The 22525-nt window shown below is 37.1% G+C and overlaps 1 protein-coding gene across 3 annotated transcripts in view; it reads right to left on the bottom strand.

Annotated features, from left to right (window-relative positions):
• Positions 1–22525, bottom strand: part of SCYL2 (SCY1 like pseudokinase 2) — a 73351-nt gene that overhangs the window by 50520 nt on the left and 306 nt on the right. For 2 of the 3 annotated variants that reach the window (XM_021922813.2, XM_017946138.3), the window contains exon 2: positions 6833–7037. In XM_021922813.2, coding sequence (XP_021778505.1) covers positions 6833–7009 — 177 coding nt within the window. In that variant the 5' untranslated portion in view covers positions 7010–7037. Of the gene's footprint in view, positions 1–6832; positions 7038–21562; positions 22439–22525 lie in introns of those variants that run through there. The other variant, XM_021922814.2, reaches the window with a different exon arrangement.

The raw sequence follows: 22525 nt of genomic DNA, 5'->3' as shown, positions 1-22525 counted from the left end.
CAGCAGAGCGAGATTCCATCTCAAAAAAAATAAATAAATAAAAATAAATAAATGTTTTATTTTTCAAGTTTTTTTTTTTGTTTTTTTGTTTTTTCTTTTTTTTGGGACAGGGTCTCACTCTATCACCCAGGCTGGAGCGCAGTGGCACAATCATGGCTCACTGTAGCCTCCACCTCCTGGTCTCAAGTGATCCTCTCTCCTCAGTCTCCCGAGTAGCTGGGACCACAGCCGTGTGCCACTATGCCTGACAAATTTTTTAATTTTTTTGTAGAGACAAGGTCTCACCATGTTGCCCAGGCTGGTCTCAAACTCCTGGACCCAAGCAAGCCTCCCACCTCAACCTCCCAAAGTGTTGAGATTACAGGTATGAGCCACCATGCTCAGCTCAAGATGTTCTAAATATATATATAAAAAAAAGGACCACATGAAATAGCTCTTGCAGTTTCACCACATGTAAAGAGGAACACTACAGTTCATGAAGAAAAAGAAAACACTGGCTGGGCATGGTGGTTCATGCTTGTAATCCCAACACTGTGAAAATGAGGCAGGAGAATGGTTTGACGCCAGGGACTCAAGACCAACCTGGGCAACACGGTAAGGCCCCATCTCTTAAAAGAAAAAAAGAAAAGAAAAAAAAAATCACAGAATTCTCTCAGTCCATTGTTTTAGGTCAAAGACGATAGATTCCTAAATAAGTCAGAATAGGTTATCAACTACCTTAAAAATATTTTCTCTTTGTTTCAATCAGTTGATTAAAATTAACCCATGTTAACAAGGTTGTGTTGTTAATCCTCAGGCCTCATACTGACTTCCTAAAACAAAACTATTACACTGTACAAAGCCTCTCATCAGAATATACCATAATCTAATTTCTAACTTACATTTTTCTTTTACTACTTTTCTATACTACCCACTCTGCTAACACATATCACTTATGCAAAAGTTCAATCACCTTATATGTATTACAATCTTCTTGAAGAAAGAAACGTCTTATGTGTCTCTGTATCTACCACAGAACCCAGCAGTTATGCCTAGAAGATACTCAGATATCTATTGCCTACTGATAGTAAATAAAGATAAGCAATTAAAGCTTTTTATCATTTTTAATTAAAATATTTTTTTATTAACAAAAATTTCAAATATACAGAAAAGATCAAATAGCACAATCATCCAGTATGTCTTCTGCTTAAGATTCAACAACTGTTAACTGTAGTTAAATTTTGAGAGTTTTTTAATACAAAAATTATTAGAGCAAAATATAAGCAATATATGGCATACTATTATTTATTTATTCATTGCTTATTCTTTAAAAACATTGGCAAATAAAGACACTCACTAAAAGGTATTTTTTCTCAATAACCTAACTTTAAACAAAAAAGGCTATGAAAATATTCTAAAAAACTGTAGTACCTGTCACAATACAGTATACGTCCCATTTGATACAGATCTAATTTATAATTTTTAAGAGCTACTTGTGAGTCACGCATGGTGGCACATGCCTGTAATCCCAGCTACTTGGGAGGCTGAGGTGGGAGGATCGCTTGAGCCCAGGAGGTCAAGGCTGTAGTAAGCTATGGTTGTGCCTGTGAATAGCCACTGCACTCCAGCCTGAGCAACATATTAAAACTGCCATCTCTGGGGGAAAAAAAAAAAAAAAGAAGCTAGTTTGCTTACTACAAAGTTGAGCTCTGTTGATAACAAGATAGTTTTAAGTAATAAAATTTAAATTACATAATTTTCCAACAGCGATCACGACCTCCACTAATCTAACCCTCAGAGGCACCAGAGGTGGTTTCTGGAACACAGATGTTCCCTGAGATCTCTATTTTATGGACCCTCATGACTGGCTGGTGGTGACTATCAAGCCTCACACACTCCATTTTTCATCTGATTTTGGGATGTTCTTTCTTCAAAACAATAAACCAAAATATAAACTTTTATTTACATTAAGTTAAAAATAAGTTGTTGAGAAGAATGAAAGGTAAAAACATATCCCTTAAAATTCCTAGTTTATGATCATATTTTGTCTAGGTGACATGACTAGCATATTTGGCTTTGCACAAAAGTTTCCTTTATTTTAAAACTATTAATTATTCTAATTTAATTATTTATTATAATTTAATTATGCTTTGGTATATATAATATTAGCAAGCCTCATCCATGAATACTGGCATCTGGATAACACAATGTATATTTTGTAGTAAGGAAGGATTATGTCCTGTACATTTTATAGTAAGGAAGGGACTATGGCCAACCTGACGTTTGGTAGAGTGGGTAAGATATGAACAACAATTAAGTATTTATTATATAATAATTATTAGAAATCAATCAATCTTCACTATCGTCATAGAAACAGTCATTTCAGGGAGGTGTTATGAAGCCCCTGAAGTAGGGCAAAAATATCAGGTCAACAAATACAACTTTTAAAGCAAACTAACACAAAGCTACCTTTTTTTTTTTTTTTTCAAGAAAAAAGGTCTACTGCAAAAGCAAATATAAAAGGTCATAATAAATGTAGAGTACTAGAAGACTACTCATAAATGTTAAACTAATCAATTTTGAAGGGTAATTCCTTGACAACACAGAATCTTATATCAAGATCAACAGAAATGCTTACTAAATAAATGCTTAAATATCCCAAGACCAGGCAAAATTACATGTATAAACATATACACATACATACACATTTTTTTAAACATCTTCTTCCAAAATAAATCCCTTAGCTTGATATTTGACAGTTGAAAGAAATTTCAAAATGTAGAATTATTCTTCTACTTGAAAGGAGGTAAAAATCAGGGACATAGCTGAGACGGAAATTAGACGTATGTGGTGTTTTATTAGAAATCATTTAAACAAATTAGCAGCCTTGATAGTCATAATATTCCTACCTAACAGATAACATAGTATTCCAATTTTTAAAGGACATACACGTATGTACGTATATATATGGTAAACATTTCTCATTATATATATAGCTTGGCCAAAATAAAAATTTCCATCTTTAATGACTAGTTTAAATAAAGTATAACTTAAAAATTAGCAAAGTCAACGAAATCCAACCAAGGGCATTTGCCTCAGAAATACCTCTCAAATAAATATTTATAACAAAGAACATAACAATATGTTTGAAAATAATACCTATATTCAAATGACCATTTTAAGCCTGAAAACATGAAATTGTGTAAAAAGACTAAGTCAGTTAGAAAGCTATAACAGAAATATAATGGTATAAATTCTATGTCTGAATTACCTATCAGACATTCTTAAAGTTCAGAAGAGAGGGAAGCAGGGAATATTTCACTGAATTTTCAAAAATTAAATAAGCCCTCCACCCAGAATGTCTAAAATTAAAAAGACTATATAACAACATTGGCAGGGATGTGAAGAAACTGTAACTGCTGGTGGAAGTTTCTAGTACACTGGCATCACACTGGAAAAACTATTTGGCAATGAACACATACACTACAACCTAGCAATTCCATACCTACGTAATGCCTCATATGTGCCAATGGCACAAACAAGAATGTCTACAGCTGTACTCTATCAATGAAAAGAAAAACTGCGTTGTTCAACAACACAGATTAGCTTATCCATATACTATTAAGGAAAAGGGGTCAAATACAAGAGTATATACAATTCTATTTAAATAAAGTTCAAAAACAGGCAGAATTATTCTAGTGTTAAAGGACAGGGTAGTGGTTAGGAATAATGACTAGGAAAGGACACCAGTATTAGTAGTTTTTTTTAATTGGTCTGGATGCTGGTTACATGGGTATATTCACTGTGAACATAAGCTGTACACTCAGGATTTGTGCAATATTCTATAATATGCTGAACATAAGTTATTAAAAATAAGTTTATATTTTAAAAATTAAGCAGACTACACAATTTTTTTTAGACAGAGTCTCCCTACATTGCGCATGTTGGTCTCAAACTCCTGAGCTGAAGGGGTCCTTCCACGTTGGCCTCCCAAAGTGCTGAGACTACAGGCATGAGCCACCATACCTGGCCAATACCACAATTTTTATTCTCTAAATATCACCTGGAGATGTCTTTAGCATCCCAGCTGAGATTCCAGAAAAAAATAATAACGAGAAACTAAGAGCCGCTTCTAAATGAACACTCAAAAAAGAAACTAGGCCGGGCGTGGTGGCTCATGCCTGAATCCCAGCACTTTGCGAGGCTGAGACAGGCGGATCACTTGAGATCCGGAGTTTCAGACCAGTCTGGCCAAGGTGGTGAAACCCCGTCTCTACCAAAAATACAAAAATTAGCCAGCCATAGAGGCGCGCGCCTGTAGTCCTAGCTACTCGGGAGACTGAGGTGGGAGAATTGCTTCAACCCGGGAGGTGGAGGTTGCAGGGAGCCCAGATCGCACCACTGCACTCCAGCCTGGGTGAAAGAACGAGACGCTGTCTCAAAAAAAAAAAAAAAAAAAAAAAGAAAAAGAAAAAGAAACTAAACAGCTCTACGAGTTCACTAATAGCATATACCATTAGTATAAAACTTAAATAGTAGCTTAAAAAGCCAATAAGCTATCAGTAAAGAGCGATCAATTTCAATATGTTTACGAACCTTATAATTTGGTAAATTTATCCAAATAATAACTGAAAAATCTTAACGTCTTATTCTTTCTTTTTTTTGAGACGGAGTCTTGCTCTGTCACCTAGGCTGGAGTGCAATGGTGCCATCTCAGCTCACCGCAACCTCCACCTCCCAGGTTCAAGAGATTCTCCTGCCTTAGCCTCTCGAGTAGCTGGTACTATAGGCATGTGCCACCACACCCAGCTAATTTTTGTATTTTTAGTAGAGATGCGGTTTCACCACGTTGCCCAGACTGGTCTAAAACTCCCGACCTCAAGTGATCTGCCCACCTCAGCCTCCCAAAGTGATGGAATTACAGGCATGAGCCACCGCACCTGGCCGTCTTCAAATATTAAAACTATGTGTGAAAATCCCCCGTCCCAAACTCCTAACCAATTGTTTACCTCAAACTCAATGTCAAATTTCAGATCATATATGCTGCCATATAACACAACTGCAATATGGCACAAGAAAGACTGAGAGCGTAGAAAGGACGCCCTGAGTCTTAATGCCTCTTTACGGAGAAAAAAGAGATCAAGAACAGTTATCTTTTTTCATTATTTTTCTTCCAGGTTATCTAGATCAGTACTGTCCTATCAACAGAATTTTCTGTAAAGATAGAAAGTTCTGTATCTACATTGTCCAGTACAGTGATCCTAGACGAGCCACATGCGGCCATGGAACATTTGAAATGTGACTAGTACAACTAAGGAATTTAAATTAATTTAACTTTGGCTACCATATTGGGTAGCACAGCTCTAGACTGTATATTTGGTATGATTCACTGAGTAAAAATGAGACAAATGAGAAAGAATTAAAACTTTTCAATTAAAGGAGAAATTTAAATGATGCTTCAATGTCAAGGTGGTTAAGGACTTAGCTATTCTTTAAAAAATTAACCAGTAGTAAAGACAGGATACTTAGTTCTGACCCCTGCAAGTTGATGGAGGCAAAAAAAGAAAATTTGAACCTATATCCACTGAGCTTACTGGTGTACCACCTTTCATTCCAAAGCAATAAATATAGAAAAAAAGTGGAATGCAGTAAAGTTTCCTAAGAAAATCCAGTGCTGACAGTCAGCAGTTGAGAATGGGGTTCTATCATTTGTGCCTGGTTCTCATGTTCTAGAAGCTCCAACATCATCAGGAGATTTCAGCATATGAAATACTGATATTACCACAACTACCTAGAACCTTTCTGGTTAGGCACAGAGATGCTATTATATATTATCACATCCTTAATAAAAATGTCTAATTTTGTAAATGTTATTTTGTTTTCCCCTTATATAACTGATTGTAAAAGCAATGTGTGCTGGAATCAGAGGAGGTTGTTCATTTACACAACTCACGACCTCATTAATAGTTTTTAGGTAGTCAATACTCAAGAAACCATTTACTTTTTTGGATGAGCTTATGGTGAATTGAAGAAAAAGCAATGTTCAAAAGCAACAAATCGATCAGCATTTCAGATGCAGATCAACTCTGAATTTCAATAAAGACTTCCAAATGGCAATAAAAACAAGATTTAACAGGTTGGATACAAATGACATACCAGCAAATTACCACAGGACTAAGATTCCTATTTCATAAAAGGATAATCAAAGCCAATTCGGTCTTCAATGTACTTAGCTGGAAAATAAGCTAACTTCAGAAAAGTAGCAAATAATGCATACCCACAATTGTATGACTGTGGTAGTTATTGGGAGGTATATATAAGAAATCCTTTACATTTTACAACCCATATATTTCACTTGTAGGGAAGTAAAAGTACTTTTGAAAACAGTGATTTTGGCCTGGCACAGTGGCTCACGCTGTAATCCCAGCACTAAGACTGCACTAAGACACACTTAACATTGAAAAATTTAACTGAGTATTTTGCCAGTAACATACTGACAAACATGAAAAGAAAATTTAACAAACATGGCAATTTCTATCCTAAAACATATACTTCGCTAAATATTACAATTTAATATACTAGTTTGCTCAACTGACATGTTTATGAAGTAAGCAAAATTAGATTTCAAGATGATATGGTATGTCAAACAGTGTATCTGTAACCAGGAGGATTCAGAGCATATTTAAAAGCATTTGTTTTTTGTATGAGAGCGTAAGATAAAATGAGAACTAAAAAACTCATTTAAGAACCTATTAAAGAACTTTTGGCATTTCTTAACATAAAAATGCATACATGCATTTTATGGTTCTTAGCATGTGTGTTTTTTCCAACTGGATGCTGAATTAAAACTTACCTGCTTTGTTGACTTTTTTGTGCCATTAAAAATCTTCCAAGCTAGCCCATTGCCACCACTGGCAATATGTCGACCAACATCAAATTCTCTAGTGACAGGATTTCCCATTACAGCACTAGTGACATCAGCTGTTACTTTTGTAACAGTACTCTTCAATTTATTAAGCATGGACTCCATGGCTGCAATATTGGGTAGTTACAGTCACCTAGAAAAACAGAAGGATAGTGGAGAACTGATCATTTCTTATTTGTATAAGCATTTATTCATAGTTTAATTTGAAAAGCATAAGATCTCCCAAACAGTGAACAGAATAATCCTATATAGATAAAAGTTGTATGTTGGTTTTGTCCTCAGAGAACCCAATACACTTTAGTACAAATGTAAGTCCAGAAATCAAACTGTTTGTTTCAACCTCAGTTCTCACTGACCAGGAAAAGATATATTCACACTTGACAATGACATTAAGAAAGAGAATGAATATTGCTCAACTGTATAACACGGATCCTGTAAGACTTATAGTGGGGGATGGGCATGGTGGCTCATGCCTGTAATACCAGCACTTCGGGAGGCCAAGGCATGCGGATCACCTGAGGCCAGAAGTTTGAGACCAGCTGGCCAACATGGTGAAACGCCATCTCCACTAAAAATACAAAAATTAGCCAGGCATGGTGGTGGGTGCCTGTAGTCCTAGCTACTTGGGAGGCTGAGGCCCAAGAATCACTTGAACCCAGGAGGTGGAGGTTGCAGTGAGCCGGGATCACTCCAGCCTTGGTGACAGAGAGAGACTGCATCTCAAAAAAAAAAAAAAAAAAGACTTAAAGTGGGGTTTGTGGGGTTTGAGAGGCCAAGGCAGGAGGATCATTTGAGGCCAGGAGTTCAAGACCAGTCGGGCCAACATGGCGAAAAACCATCTCTACAAAAAATACAAAAATTAGCCAGGCATGGTGGCGCACGCCTATAATCCCAGTTACTCGGGAGACTGAGGTACAAGAATTGCTTGAACCCGGGAGATGGAAGTTGCAGTGAGTCAAGAGTTGAGATCGCATTACTGCACTCCAGGCTGGGTGACAGCACGAGACTCTGTCTCAAAAACAACAACAACAACAACAACAACAAATATAGAAGGTCTGACTCTCACTTCACATTTAAAAATTTACTTATTTTTTCTTTTTCCACCCCTTTTCACAGGTGTCGATCACTTCACATTAAAAACAATATAAAACTTAAAAGATGCTAACGTTTTACTAAGCAATAAATTTGTATTTTCTTTATTATTATTTTTCTGTAGAGACAGGGTCTTGCTATGTTGCCCAGGCTGGTCTCAAACTCCTAGCCTCATGTGATCCTCCCATCTTGGTCTCCCAAAGTGCTGAGATTACAGGAATAAATAAGCCACCACGTCTAGCCCAAAATGGTATTTTATAAAAAGTTTTACTCATAATTAAATAATAATTACATTCAACTATCAAATCACTTAAGAAAATCTCCTAAAAGAGAAACATTGGCCAGGCACAGTGGCTCATGCTTGTAATCCCAGCACTTTGGGAGGCTGATGGAGGTGGATCACTTGAGCTCACGAGTTTGAGACCAGCCTGGGAAGCCTGGAGAAACCCTGTCTCTACAAAAAATACGAAAATTAGCCAGGAATGGCGGCATGTGCCTGTACTCCCAGCTACTTGGAAGGCTGAGGTGGAAGGATCGTTTGAGCCCGGGATGGGGAGCTGCAGTGAGCTAGGATAGCACCATTGCACTCCCGCCTGGGTGACAGCCAGACTCTATCTCCAAAAAAAAAAAAAAAAAGCACTGATGGTAAAGGGGCAATAAAATACATGCATAACAAGCATAAGCATAAAGTCTGAAGATTATTTTTAAAATTTTACATAGCTTTGTTATGAATGACGTGTCATTAATGAATACTTATTTATTTGGTAACTTTTAATAAGCATAATGATCAGCAGTTGTTACAGGCTGAATATTTATCCTAAATGCTTGGGACCAGAAGCATTTTGGATTTTTAAATTTTTTTCAGATGTTAGAATGCTTGCATTACATACTTACTGATTGAGCAACCCTAATTCAAAAATCTAAAATCCAAAATGCTCCAATGAGCATTTCCTTTAAGCACCATGTCACTGCTCAAAAAGTTTCAGATTTTGGAGCACTTCAGATTTTTGGATTAGGGATATTCAACCTGTGTTAATAATTAATAATTGCCAGGCTTAACTTTTCTCCTTTGGTAAATTAAAATAGACTCTAATTGTGATGATGTCTGTTGACATCTTTAGTTGAAGAAAGCTAAAGGAAGCTTTCTTCAAACTGTAATGTCTGTATCTCTAGGGTTACCTGAAGACTTCTCAGGGAATACATGGGCATAGACAGTTTTAAGGTAGCAGTTCCTAATCTGGAGTCAGGTAAAGACTTCAAAGATAATTAGAGGTATTATTAGGACCCCATACTAGGCTTTGTTATATTGAATGCATTAAACATATATAAAACCATTTTGTAGTTATGGAAATGTTATTACAATTATTTCAAAATAATGTTTTTATTCTATACTTTTTATTTCATATATTTAAAAATATTACTCTAAGTAAATAAATGAATAAGTTACTCTAACTTCTGGCCATAAGGGAGGAACAAAGAGTGAATCTGCCCTCTTGCTTTTAACAACTAGAAAACTGAACAAAATATATGAAACACATTTTTTCAGACATTGAACAGGCAGCAAGAGCCTTTGATCCCAGTAAGAAAGAGAACTAACAAGAGAACCAGGATTGCCCCAGAGGCACATTGCACACTACAGAGCATAAAGCAGAATTCCAGGTAGCTATCTAGCTGAATTGAGAAGCTGGAGGGACAAACTGGCATTCAAGAATGCGGAGGTAGATGAAAGTTCTGAGACACAATTTCAAAGTGAATGAAGCTAAAAAAAATGCATAGAGGTCCCCTTCATGCTGTTCCCTGGTCCCACACATGCTTATGCATACATAGTGTGACACTCCACCAGGTCTGGCAAGAACCAAACTAGAGAGCTACGAGTTGAATAGTTTCAAAGTTCACACAAGGCTGCAAATCATTCGGTATTTCATCAGCTGGAGTAGTGAGTCTTCACTGACCACTAAGACATTTAGCAGAAACCTTGTAAGAACCATGCATTAATAGTGGGGTAAACCACCCTTAGAGTAAAAGCTAATCTAAATCTGCTCTAAAATCAATTCTCAAATAACCGAAGTAATAATAAATTACTAAACTGCCTACCGGAACAAAACCCAATAGTCATGAAAAGAAGACATATAACATGCACAAAAAATTCAGATACTAAACAATGTAACATTCACAATGTTCAGCAGGCAATCAATAACTATTTGACATGCCAAGAAGCAAGATGATGTGACTTACACAACAGTAGATCCCAACCCCCAGGTCGCAGATTAGTACCAGTCCATGGCCTATTAGGAACCGGGCTGCAAAGCAGGTGAGCGGTAGGCGAGCAAGCATTACTGCCTAAGCTCCGCCTCCTGTCAGATACGTGGCAGCAATGGATTCTCATAGAAGCGTGAACCCTACTGCAAACTGCACATGTGAGGGATTTAGGTTGTGTGCTCCTTGTGAGAATCTAACTAATGCCTGATGATCTGAGGTAGAAGAGTTTCACCCTGAAACCAAGTCCCCCACACCCCATCCATGGAAAAACTGTCTTCCAGGAAACTGGTCCCTGGTGCCAAAAAGGTTGGGGACTGCTGCTATACAAAGCTCCAAGAAATTAAATAAACCACACGCAGGATAAACACAAAGAAACCCATACATAGATATACCAAATAGCTGAAAATCAGTGATTAAAAGAAAAATCTTGGAAGCAGCCACAGAAAACAAGTAAATTACACATAAGAACAAAGATAAGAATTTCCCCAGACTGGCCAGGTGCGGTGGCTCATGCCTGTAATCCCAGTACTTTGGGAGGCTGAGGCAGGCAGATCACGAGGTCAAGAGATGGAGACCATCCTGGCAAACATGGTGAAACCCCATCTCTACTAAAAATACAAAAATTAGCTGGGCAAAGTGGTGCACACCTGTAGTCCCAGCTACTTAGGAGGCTGAGGCAGAAGAATCGCTTGAACCCGGGAGGAGAAGGCTGCAGTAAGCCAAGATCGCACCACGGCACTCCAGCTTGGCAAGGAGCAAGACTCTGTCTCAAAAAAAAAAAAAAAAGAATTTCCCCAGATTTGGCAGAAACACCACATGCCAGAGAACAAGTGAATGAGGTCTTTAAAACTGGTAAAGGAAACTGTCAACCTAGAATTCTATAGGTTGGGGAAAAAACTTTCAAAACTCAATGTGAAATAAAGACATTTTCAGAAAAACAACAGATAATCATAAAAACTAGTAGAGCTGGGAGGACCACTTGAGCCCAGCAGTTCGAGACGAGCCTAGGCAACATAGTAAGACCCCATCTCTACAAAAAATAGAAAAGTTATCCAGGTATGGTGTCACCTGACTGTAGTCTCATCTACTCAGGAGGCTGAGGCAGAAGAATCAATTGAGACCAGGAGGTGGAGGCTGCAGTGAGCTGTGATTGTGCCACTGTACTCCAGCCTGGGTGACAGAACAAGACCCTCTCTCTAAGAAAAGAAAGGAAAAAGAAAAAAAAAAAACAAGAAAGTTTTTAAAGCAGAACAATAAAAATAAAAATGATGTAGGTATATAAAAAATACTTTTCATGTCATAATATCTTTAAAAGATAGCTGATCATTTAAAATAAAAATAACAAAAATGTATTGTGCTTATAACATATGTAGAAGAACTGGCACGAGAAAGAACAGGAGGGGGAAATGTAAGTATATTTTTTAAAGATCCTTACATTATATGTGAGGCAGTACAGTATCATTTGAAGGCAGGTTGTGGTAAGTTAAATGATATATACTGTAAACCCTTGAATGATAAAATAACTACAAAATAATAAAGTGATATAACTAAATTGTAAAGATAAAAATAAACCCTAAAGTAAACTGAATAAATATAAAAAGAAGCAGAAAAGAAGAAGGAAAAAAAAAACAAATGCAGCAAATACAAAATAAATAGCAAGATGGTTGACTTAAATCCAACCATATCAATAAATTACATTAAGTGTAAACAATTTAAAATTTCAATTACAAGGCAGAGATTGTCAAATTGGATAAAAAAGCAAGACCTAACTATATGCTGCTTACAAAAACCCACTTTAAAAGTATAAAAACACAGGTGAAAGAATGTGAAAATATACCAAGTTGGAGTGGCTATATTAATAACAGAATAAGCTTGAAGACAAAGAGGTCATTTTGTAATGACAAAGTTGTCAATTCACCAAAAAGACATAACAATACTAAATATGTACACACCCAATAAGAGAACTTCAAAATAAATGCAGCAGAAAGTGGCAGAACGGACAGAAGAAATAGACAAATTCATAATTATAGTTGGAGACTTCACGAGTTCTCACTTAGTAACACAGAGCAAGCAGGAAGAAAATCAGTAAGGACAGAGACTTCAACAGCACTACCAAAAAACCTGAACTAAAACAGTCACTCTACAAATAACAAATTGTTTTCATGTAGACATGTAACATTCACTAAAATGAACTATATGTTTGGCTATGAAACAAGTCTCGAAATATTTATAACTACTGAAATAATACAAACTATTTTCTTTGACTACAATAAAATTAAACTAGAAATCAATAATAGATTAAAATACATAGAAAAACTGCAAATATATGGAAATTAATCAACACTTTTTTTTTTGAGACGGAGTCTTGCTCTGTTGCCCAGGCCAGAGTGCAGTGGCACAACCTCGGCTCACTACAACCTCCGCCTCTTGGGTTCACGCCATTCTCCTGCCTCAGCCTCCCAAGTAGCTGGGACTATAGGCGCTCGCCACTACGCCCGGCTAATTTTTTGTATTCTTTAGTACAGATGGGGTTTCACTGTGTTAGCCAGGATAGTCTCGATCTCCTGACCTTGTGATCCGCCTGCCTCGGCCTCCCAAAGTGCTGGGATTACAGGTGTGAGCCACCACGCCTGGCCAATCAACACTTTTAAATAATCCAAGGGCTAAAAAAGAAATCACAAAGAAATTTAAAAAATATTTTGAAGTGAATGAAAATGAAAATTTGTGAGTCGTAACTAAAGCAGTACTTACAAAGAAATCTATAGTTGTAAATGTTTATATTAGGGGGTTTAAAAGTCTGAAATAATGGTCTAAGCTTCCACCTTAGGAAGTCAGAAAAAGAGAAAATTAAAATAAGTAGACAGAAGAGGAGGAATCAATGAAAAAGTTTAATGTAATTTGAATTTAATGTAATTTAATACTTTATTTAATAGAGAAATGAAAAAGAGGAAAAAAAATCCAATGAAGTAAAAAAAAGTTTTGAAAAGATCAATGAAATCAGTAAAACTTTAGCTGCATTCATCAAGAAAATTGTAGCAAGGTGTAGTGGCTCATGCTTGTAATCCCAACACTCTGGGAGTTAGCTAAAGCAGGAGGATCACTTGAGCCCAGGAGTTCAAGACCAGCCTAAGCAACATAAGGAGACCCTGTTTCTACAAAAAAAGAAAAATAAAATTTGCAGGGCACGGTGGTGTGTGCTATGGTCCCAGCTACTTGGGAGGCTGAGGTGGAAGTATTGCTTAAGCCTGGGAGGTCAAGGCTGCAGTGAGCCATGATTGTGCCACTCCCCTCTGGCCTGGGTGACAAAGAGTGGGATCCTGTTTCAAAAATAAAAATAAAAAAAGAAAATAAAAATTTTAAAAGACACAAATGACCAACAACAGAAATTCCACAGATTCTAATCTTAAAGCTTCTACATGAATAGCATATATCATCAAACATTTAAGGAAAAAAATCATACCAAGTCCACACAAACTCTCCCAGAAAACAGAAGAGGAGAGGATACTTTCCATTTCATGTTATAGAGTCAGTATTACCTTGACATCAACACCAAATAATGCCATGGCAATAAAACTGCAAACCAATGTTCCTCGTTAATATGTAAAAATCCTTAAGATATTAGAACATCACATCCAACTCCATAACCAAATGGGGTTCACTTCAGGAATGCAATGTTAATTCAACATTTAAAAATGAATCCATGTAATTCACATTAACTGAATAATGAAAAAAAGCAAGATAATCTCAGTAGAAGCAGAGAAAAAAATTGACAAAATTCAATACCAATTCATAATCAAAACTCTCAGGAAACTAAGAACAGAAAGGAACTTCCTCAACCTGATAAACAGCATCTTTGAATATTTATAGCTAATATTATATTTAAAGATAAATACTGACCACTTTTCTCCCTAAGTTTCAGAACAAGGTAGGTATACTCACTTTTACCACTTCTATTCAACATTCCAATAGAGGTCCTAGCCAAGGCAATAAAGCAAGAAAATGAAATAAAAGGCATTCAGACTGTGAAGAAAGAAAACAATTTATTCCCAAATGACACAACTGCATACACAGAACATCAGAAGGAATGAATCTACAAAAAAGCTACCAGAACGAATACGTAAGTTTGGCAAGATAGTAGAATACAAGAACAACATATTTGAAAAGATTGTATTTCTAGGCTGGGCATAGTAATTCATGCCTGTAATCCCAGAACTTTGGGAGGCTGAGGTGGAAGGACTGCTTGAGTACAGGAGTTTGAGATCAGCCTGGGAAACATTTCCCAGATCAGCCTGGGAAAAAAACATAATTTTTAAAAACAAAAAGTTTTTAAAAATTAGCCAGGAGCAGTGGCACATGTCTGCAGTCCTAGCTACTCAGTTGGCTGAGGCGGAAGGATCACTTGAGCCTGGGAGGTTGAGGATGCAGTGAGGCGTGATCACACTAATGCACTCCAGCCTGGGTGACAGGGTGAGACCCTGTCTTGAAAAAAAAATTGCATTTCTAGGTATTTCTATTAGAAAATTTAAAAATTAAAAATAATGTTTCAAGGGTATGAAATATCTATGAATAAATTTAACAAGCTATGCAAGATCTATACAATGAAAACAAAAAACTGCTAACAGAAACTGAAGAAAACCTAAATAAATGGAACGATATACTATGATCATGAATTGGAAGATTCACTATGGCTAATGTGTCAATTATCCTTAATAATCTACAAACTCAACGCAATTCAACCAGAATCCCAGCAGGCTTTCTGTAGAAAGTGACAAATTGATTCTAGAATATTACTGTGAGAAGGGATTCACAGGCTTTACAAAATTGTCAAAAGGGTCTATGGCACAAACAAAGTTTTAAAGTCCTATCACTTTCCAAATTGTCAACTTCCATGTGTACTCTTTCCTAAAATTGATTTGCCTGAGACCAAGTCTATGTCCTGAAGATTTTCCTTAACTGCTTCTTTCTTCACAATTTTTTCCCACTTGACTAAAACAAAGTATTTCTCAGCCATCCCAGTGTTACCGTAGGCCATTTTCCTAGGTGTAAAAAATTTTGTGGGAGGAGGGGGATGCAACTTGTAGATTTAATTCTAAGAGAAAGCCACTTAAGAGTAAAGCACAAGGAAGTTTGATAAGAAATACTGAAGGAGGCTATACCTTGCTTCTTTCAGGACAGATGTTAATAACAACAAGAACACACGCTATCTATCACAGAATTACAATTAAGAAGATGGTTGTCACAGAGATATAAGAACACATTTCAATTGATAAAATCCAAGGTTTTGATGAAGTAAAGCACTATCACAATATACAACAATTTAGAAATTAGATATTGTGCAACTATTTAAACTCTTAACAAAAACTCCAGATGTGATCAACTTAAAAAATGTGCAAAAGGAGCACACATTATTCAAAATTATTTGATACAAGACCACTGATCTCAGGTAGTTTGTATCCCGTTTTCTCTATCAACAAAATTTTACTTACGTAAGTATAACCCACTTTCTTCTATTAAAGATTTGAACTGTCTATAAATGGAAATGGAGACTCACTTTCCCTTTCTAATTTAATGCTGCATTTTTGTAAGCAGCTAGAAAATGTAGCTACTGTCATTATGAAAACATTTACTGGCTATGCCAAGTTGTTCTCTAGGAACATCTGCTGTTGATTTTGATGGGAAGGTGAAAGGATACAAAATTCTATTTAAAACCATACATATCCATTCCTCTAAGGCTGCCTGATAAGCTACATATTAAATGCCTTGCACCTTGTTATACACTGAGAATACAGAGGTTCTGCTTTTTAGGGACTCCATCCAATAGCAGACTCAGTCCTGCAAAGAGTTACAGCAAATAACCTGTGGTAAGAATGTACATGCTATGGAAATATTAAGATGGGCTCAAAACTATAAAGTATTTTTCAGGTAAGAAAAGGCAGAAGAAGTATTCCAGAAGGGATTATAATACCATGTGCCAAGATTCGTAAGGGAGGAAGACTACGGTGTGGTCTGAAAACTACAGAGTTCCATATGAAAACAAAGCGTATTTTCAGAATTGATATTCAATTTTGAGGTGCTATCCGTCATCCAGAGTCAACACTGGTGTACATGCGGCAGAGAATAGGCATGGAAATTCATTTGGTGGTTTAATATTTACTGAGCATCCACTATGTATCTGATACCATATGAGAAACTGGGAAGGAAGTAAATGAAAAGCTATGAAACATCTTACATCAAAGGGGAAGACAGACAAAACCACCACAGCATTAGCCTACAGGTGATAAAATGCTACAGAATATACATGCACAGTGTTATAGGAACAAAAAGAAGAGGAATAGAATGTTTCCCAAAAACAGTCATGCTAGAGGAGTAAACTGGATAGAGAATAGGAGAACTGTAGGAGTAAAATCACAAAGTGAAAACCAAGTTCAGTTAAAAGCTGAAGAAAAAGGAGAAAGTATGGCAAAGGAGACTAAAAAGCCAGATCACCAAGGACATTGAGTAGTAAGAAATCAAGCTATGGAAGCCACAGAAGGGTTTCAGGCATGAGTAAGATGATCAATCACTCTATCAAGCAGAGTGGAAGATATACTAAAAGTGGAGGCTGAGAATACGGCAAGACTGAAGAGAACTTCAATATGCAATTCAGGGATATTTATAATTCAGAATATATACAAAGCAAGAAAATAAAGGAAACATGGACAAGGAAGATAGAGAAGAGATGGTGGGTAAAGGAGGTATTTCAAAGGTGCTAGTTATACAGATTTTGTATTTACATGTTCAACTACATTATATACTTTTATGCGTTATATTTCACATTTTAAACAAATTTTTAAAAGGAGAAAGGTTGCTGAATTACAAAAATAGCAGTGAGAAAGGAGAAGAAAGGAAAAATTAAGAAACAATTTAAAACCAAGAGAAGAAAAGGACAAAACTAAGAAGTCTACCCCACCTCCAATTTCAGAGTCTTGCTGGAAGGTGAAGCCATTTACCAAGACAGGACATATAGAAGCCAGTTGTTTTATGAGGGAAGAACTCAACTTTGGACATGTAGAATTTGAGTGCCTGAATGACACTCAGATGGAGGTATCTAGTAGGTTTTTAGACATGCAGTCCAAAAACTTAGAAAAAACCGTCCAGACTGACCGTAAAAATTGGTGCACCATAAGCCAGTATGGTAGACTATGGCCTTGAAAAATATCACCCAAGGAGACCCAAGAAGAATACCATGAAAATTACAGAAGGTCAAGGACTGAGTAATCTCCAAGGAGCCTGTAAAATAAGACCTGAACTTAAATTTGAGATTTTGAATTATTAGCATAGCCATTTGACATGTAAGAAACTTAGAGTCCAAATATCTTTTCTTAAAATTATAGCTTTTCATTTTTCCTTTGATTAATGAAGAAAAAAGCCTATATTTTCCAATGACAAAATTATAAATGATGGAAATTCTTATTCATGTAAGGCATTTCTCATTGCATACCATTTATTATAATTCACTAGAAATTCAATCATCTTCCCTTCCTAAATCTCAGCCAAAATAGGATTTGGGGTAGCTTCAGTATGATTCCAAGATTGTATCTCTCTACCATCTAGCTCAGCCATCACCTGGCTTTCAGCAGAACCAGAATGTGAATCTGTTGTAATACTAGATTTTGCGTGCACCTGGCAGAAAGTCGGATGAGTGTTACAGCATTTGACAGCAGGTGGCTGAAAGGAACTGGCAATTCTTTCAGTCCTGCCTGCTCATGAATTCTAGATACAGCAAGAAATACAAGAGGTAAAATTATATTTATGCTTAAGAAAGACTTCCTGAATTTTCAAATAACATGAATACATACAGTCCTATACTTTCCCACGAATATATTTTTAATTTTATCCCCAGCTTCCCAAGCTTACAATCCCGAGAATAAAATACTAAAAAGCAGAATGAGCTTCCATTTTTGTTGAAGTCACTGCAATGCAAATAAAAAGCTTATTGTAATTACATCTGGCAATGAAGTTACATTTAATAACTTTCAGTCTCATGGCACCTAGCAGAGACTAGACTTTCAAAAAGCACAAAATAATAGACACTGACTACAAAGAACAGCAATATAAAACAAAGAAACTCAAAATAGTTTGCTTTATCCCTTAAAGGGGCACAAAGGTCTGAGATTTGTATGTAAATGCCTGAAAATAAGAGAATACCATTTATATAATCATTTATAGTTATTCAATGAATTTTTGTAATTCTAAATAAAAATTACATTCAGAAGACATGAAATACGGTTAAATGCTTCACAAAATCTGGGGGGAAAAATGTGTGCTTATACTCCCATATGCAGTACTTACCTGCTTGTATTTAAAGAAAGATGATCTTAAGATACATTCTCTTTTTTTTTTTAGCTGCTCTGAAAGGAGCAGGGCTAACCTTAAGGCCAGAGTTGGCCTTAAGATGTATTCTTGAAATACACGTTTCTGTTTGTGGGAGCACTCAGAGATTACTAGAAGTTTTTAAAAAGAAAGTTTTCAAAAAATGGATAATGCTCTTCTTTGTTCTACACAGAAATCATGTTTAATCTTATTCAGAACAAAGATTAAACCAGCTGAGTACAATCATTCTCTTTATAATTATAAAAAGTATCTAATTATCAGACACAGTTGAGCCAGAACAGATTACAGAAGACAAGCCTGATTTTAAAAATGAACATAAAAAACTGAAGAGACTCAGCAATGTACAGCCAAGTTAGTACACGAATTATTAGGTACCTACTAGGTGAAAAGCACTATGCTTTTCACCATGGGTGAAAGCAGTGGGAGAAACAAGAAGTAAAACATTCAGTTTCCGTTGTTGGTCACAAATTTTAAGACCACTGTACAATAAGATTTAAAAAGCAACATGAGGCCAAGTACAATGGCTCACGCCTGTAATCCTAGCACTTTGGGAGGCCAAGGCAGGAGGATCACTTGAGCTCAGGAGTTTGAGACCAGCCTGGGCAACATAGTGAAACCCTGTCTCTATGTAAATTAAAAAAAAAAAATACAAAAAAAAAAAAAAAAGCAACATGAAATTTTAGGCAACATATGCTTAAATATCAAATTAGTAATTTAAACAATAAGTAAGATCTGAGGAAAAATTACATCCAAGTTTTTTGAAGCTATTTCCAGTCCATGTAATTAGTGAACTATAGTTTTTACAACAAGAAGTTAATCAGATTCTTGAAATTATTGTAATTTTTTTTAAAGCAGTAGCAGAGGGATGACAGTTTATCTCTATGCAGGCCTTCCAGCTAGAGAAGAGGGAAAAGGAATAACTGGGTAGGAAATTAGACTAAATGATTATTTCCTTAAAGTCTACAGTTCTTCCTTAATTTAAGAAAGCATAAAATCTCGGCCAGGCGCGGTGGCTCACGCCTGTAATCCCAGCACTTTGGGAGGCCGAGGCGGGTGGATCACGAGGTCAGGAGATCAAGACCATCCTGGCTAACACAGTGAAACTCAGTCTCTACTAAAAATACAAAAAGATTAGCCGGGCATGGTGGCGGGCACCTGTAGCCCCAGCTACTCGGGAGGCTGAGGCAGGAGAATACCGTGAACCCAGGAGGCAGAGGTTGCAGTGAGCCGAGATCATGCCACTGCACTCCAGCCTGGGCGACAGAGCGAGACTCTGTCAAAAAAAAAAAAAAAAAAAAAAAAGTATAAAATCTCAAATACAATGTATGAAAATAAACTCATAAAACACAAGTACTGTCTAAGATAGTGGTTTTCAAATTCTGATGAACATCTAAATAACCTGGATAAATCTTAAACCATATAGATGCCTATGTAGTATCTCAAACCTTTGGAATCGGAACCTATAAAGATGAAGTGTATCTGTATCCTGAGAAAGCTCCCCAAGTGATTCTGATGAACAGCAAAGTGCTAAAATTAAGTTAAATGGTTAAGTATACACTCTTCAGTGGTAAGGAAATCTGAGTTCAAATGCCAATTCTAATATTTACTAGAGCCATGACTAACTAACTAACTAACTAACTACTAACTAACTAACTAACTACTATTTCTAACACTATTCTAATCTATAAAAAATCTATAAAAAGGGGAAAAGCTAGCTATACCTCAAGTGATTGTTATAAGGATTAACGGTGATGATGAGGTAAATATTAAGTACAATTACTGGCACATTCAGTAAGCATAAAATGAATTCATTTAACAAACATTCAGCACTTACACATCAGAGATGAGGAAGGTCTAATTAATTTATTAAGTATTAATAAACATGGCAACTCTTCAATGGTGTGGTAAGAACATATAATCAGGAGAATCTATTCTAATCAGGAAAGTCTTCCCTGAAGTGAGCTGAATGATGAATAGGCATAATTGGCTAAAAAAAAGAAAGGAAGGGCATTTCCAAGCAGAGGAAGTAGCATAACCAAAGCCACATACTTGAAGCAGGAGAACAGAAAAGACAGAGTGACTAGGGGAGAAAGGGAATGTCAGAAAGCATAGAGGAGATGAGATTGGAAAGGGGACCGACTATGCAGGGCTTGTAAGGCATGTTAATGTGTTCGATTTACTTAAAAATAGTGAGAAGCCACTGAAAGATTTTAAACACAAAGACAATGTTATTAGGTCTACATTTTGAAAAAGTCACTAAGTCTGGTGTGGAAAACTACAGGAGACCACAGTAGATGCAAGCAGACCATAATCAGTAGGCTATGGAAGTGGTCAAGATGAGAGATGGCAGTGGCTTGGAACAGGAGGACTACTGTTACAGACGAAGAGTAGACAAGAGTCAAGAGATATTCAAGAGGCAAAATCAACAGGACTTCATGAGAGACTGAGTATGAGGCATGAGAGAGGAACTGTCAAACTTCAACTTCTATAGAAAAGAATGGATAGTGATGCTACCCACGGAGTTAAACACAGTAAGAGGAGCTATTTTTCTTCTTGGGGTGAGGGAAGGGAGGTATATCATGAATTTCAAACATGTGAGTATGAGTAGTTATTCCCAGTAACAGGGTTGATCTGTACAGGAAGTATTCCATAGTACAGAAGTACAATGTGCCTGTATATATTTTATTGGGTATTTATGAATCTTAGAGACCAAATAGGTTTCTGCATGTGAGTAATGTAAACCTAAAAAGAATGAAGGCCCTCACCTTCCATTAGGTTCCCTTCCTTTACACAATCCCCCAAAAGCATTCTTTAAGATTATAGTTTAATGTTGCCTCAAGAAGTAATTTATATACTCAGCTGACTTCATTTTTAAATATTTTAAAAATATTTGTGCTAAAGAATAAGACAGCAAACCAAACAACAACAACAAACCTGCAAAGTCCAAAAGGAATCTTCAAGCATCTGACTTTCAAGCCATCACCAGAACATGACGGGGTTTTACAGTGACAGGCTGATTTGGAGCACTTTTGCTAAACTATTTATTTTTCAGAACGGAGACATGCTACTTAGAAAACTCACTCACAGAATCCAATGTTTTTAAAAAGTGTCATCACAAGTAATTCTTGAGTTTGACGTACTAAAACACAGTTGACACCTTCCAGTGAAGTCACTACAGGCATATAGCGCTTTTAAGCGGCTTGTCTGGAGCCTCCTCGAGTGCTTTAGAGGGTGGATTTGATAATATGGTCTCCTTAATTACGGATCACAGGTATGTGCTCAGTCAGAGTCCAAGAAGTTTTTGCAAGCTTTATCGGTCTAAATCTTCCTCCATCCGTTCTCTTCCGCTTAGAAAAACAAGACTGCAGGAGTAACCGGTGGGGTTTTTGTCTTAACAAAACACCTGCCCCACCCACCTCACACACAATAACCTTCCATTCCAGAACTAAAGCTACTGTCAGAGAAGGACTGCGGGCGGCAGGGCCCCGGCTGGTGACCCAAGCTACCGGATTCCAGATCTCAGAACTGAGGGGAGCTCTCTCACTCGGTCCTAGAGTAGTGTCCAACGTCCCCGAAAGGTACCACGTTCTCCACCACCGAAACCCGAGCTCCCCAGCCGGCATGGGGGGCTCTCCCTCCGGCAGCTGACTCCGATCCCCGGTCTCCTGTCGCCTCAAGGCCTCTTCCGAGGACTCGGCCCTCTCGGATCAGCTCCCCGGAGCTCGCTGCTCGCCCAGCCCTCCTATGAGCTGGCGCCGACCGCCGATCGCCCGGCCGGCCGCCGGCAGGCCCGTCAGCAGGCAACATTCACCAGCCCAGGCGGCCCTGGGAGGCCTACCCCGGGCGCGAGTCCTCCATTCCCTCCTCGCCGGCCCCGGGAGCCCAGGCGAGAGCGCG

Source organism: Papio anubis, chromosome 9 (genome assembly GCF_008728515.1).
Source record: "Papio anubis isolate 15944 chromosome 9, Panubis1.0, whole genome shotgun sequence".
NCBI lineage: Eukaryota > Metazoa > Chordata > Mammalia > Primates > Cercopithecidae > Papio > Papio anubis.
This window is presented reverse-complemented; position numbering and strand designations above follow the sequence as displayed.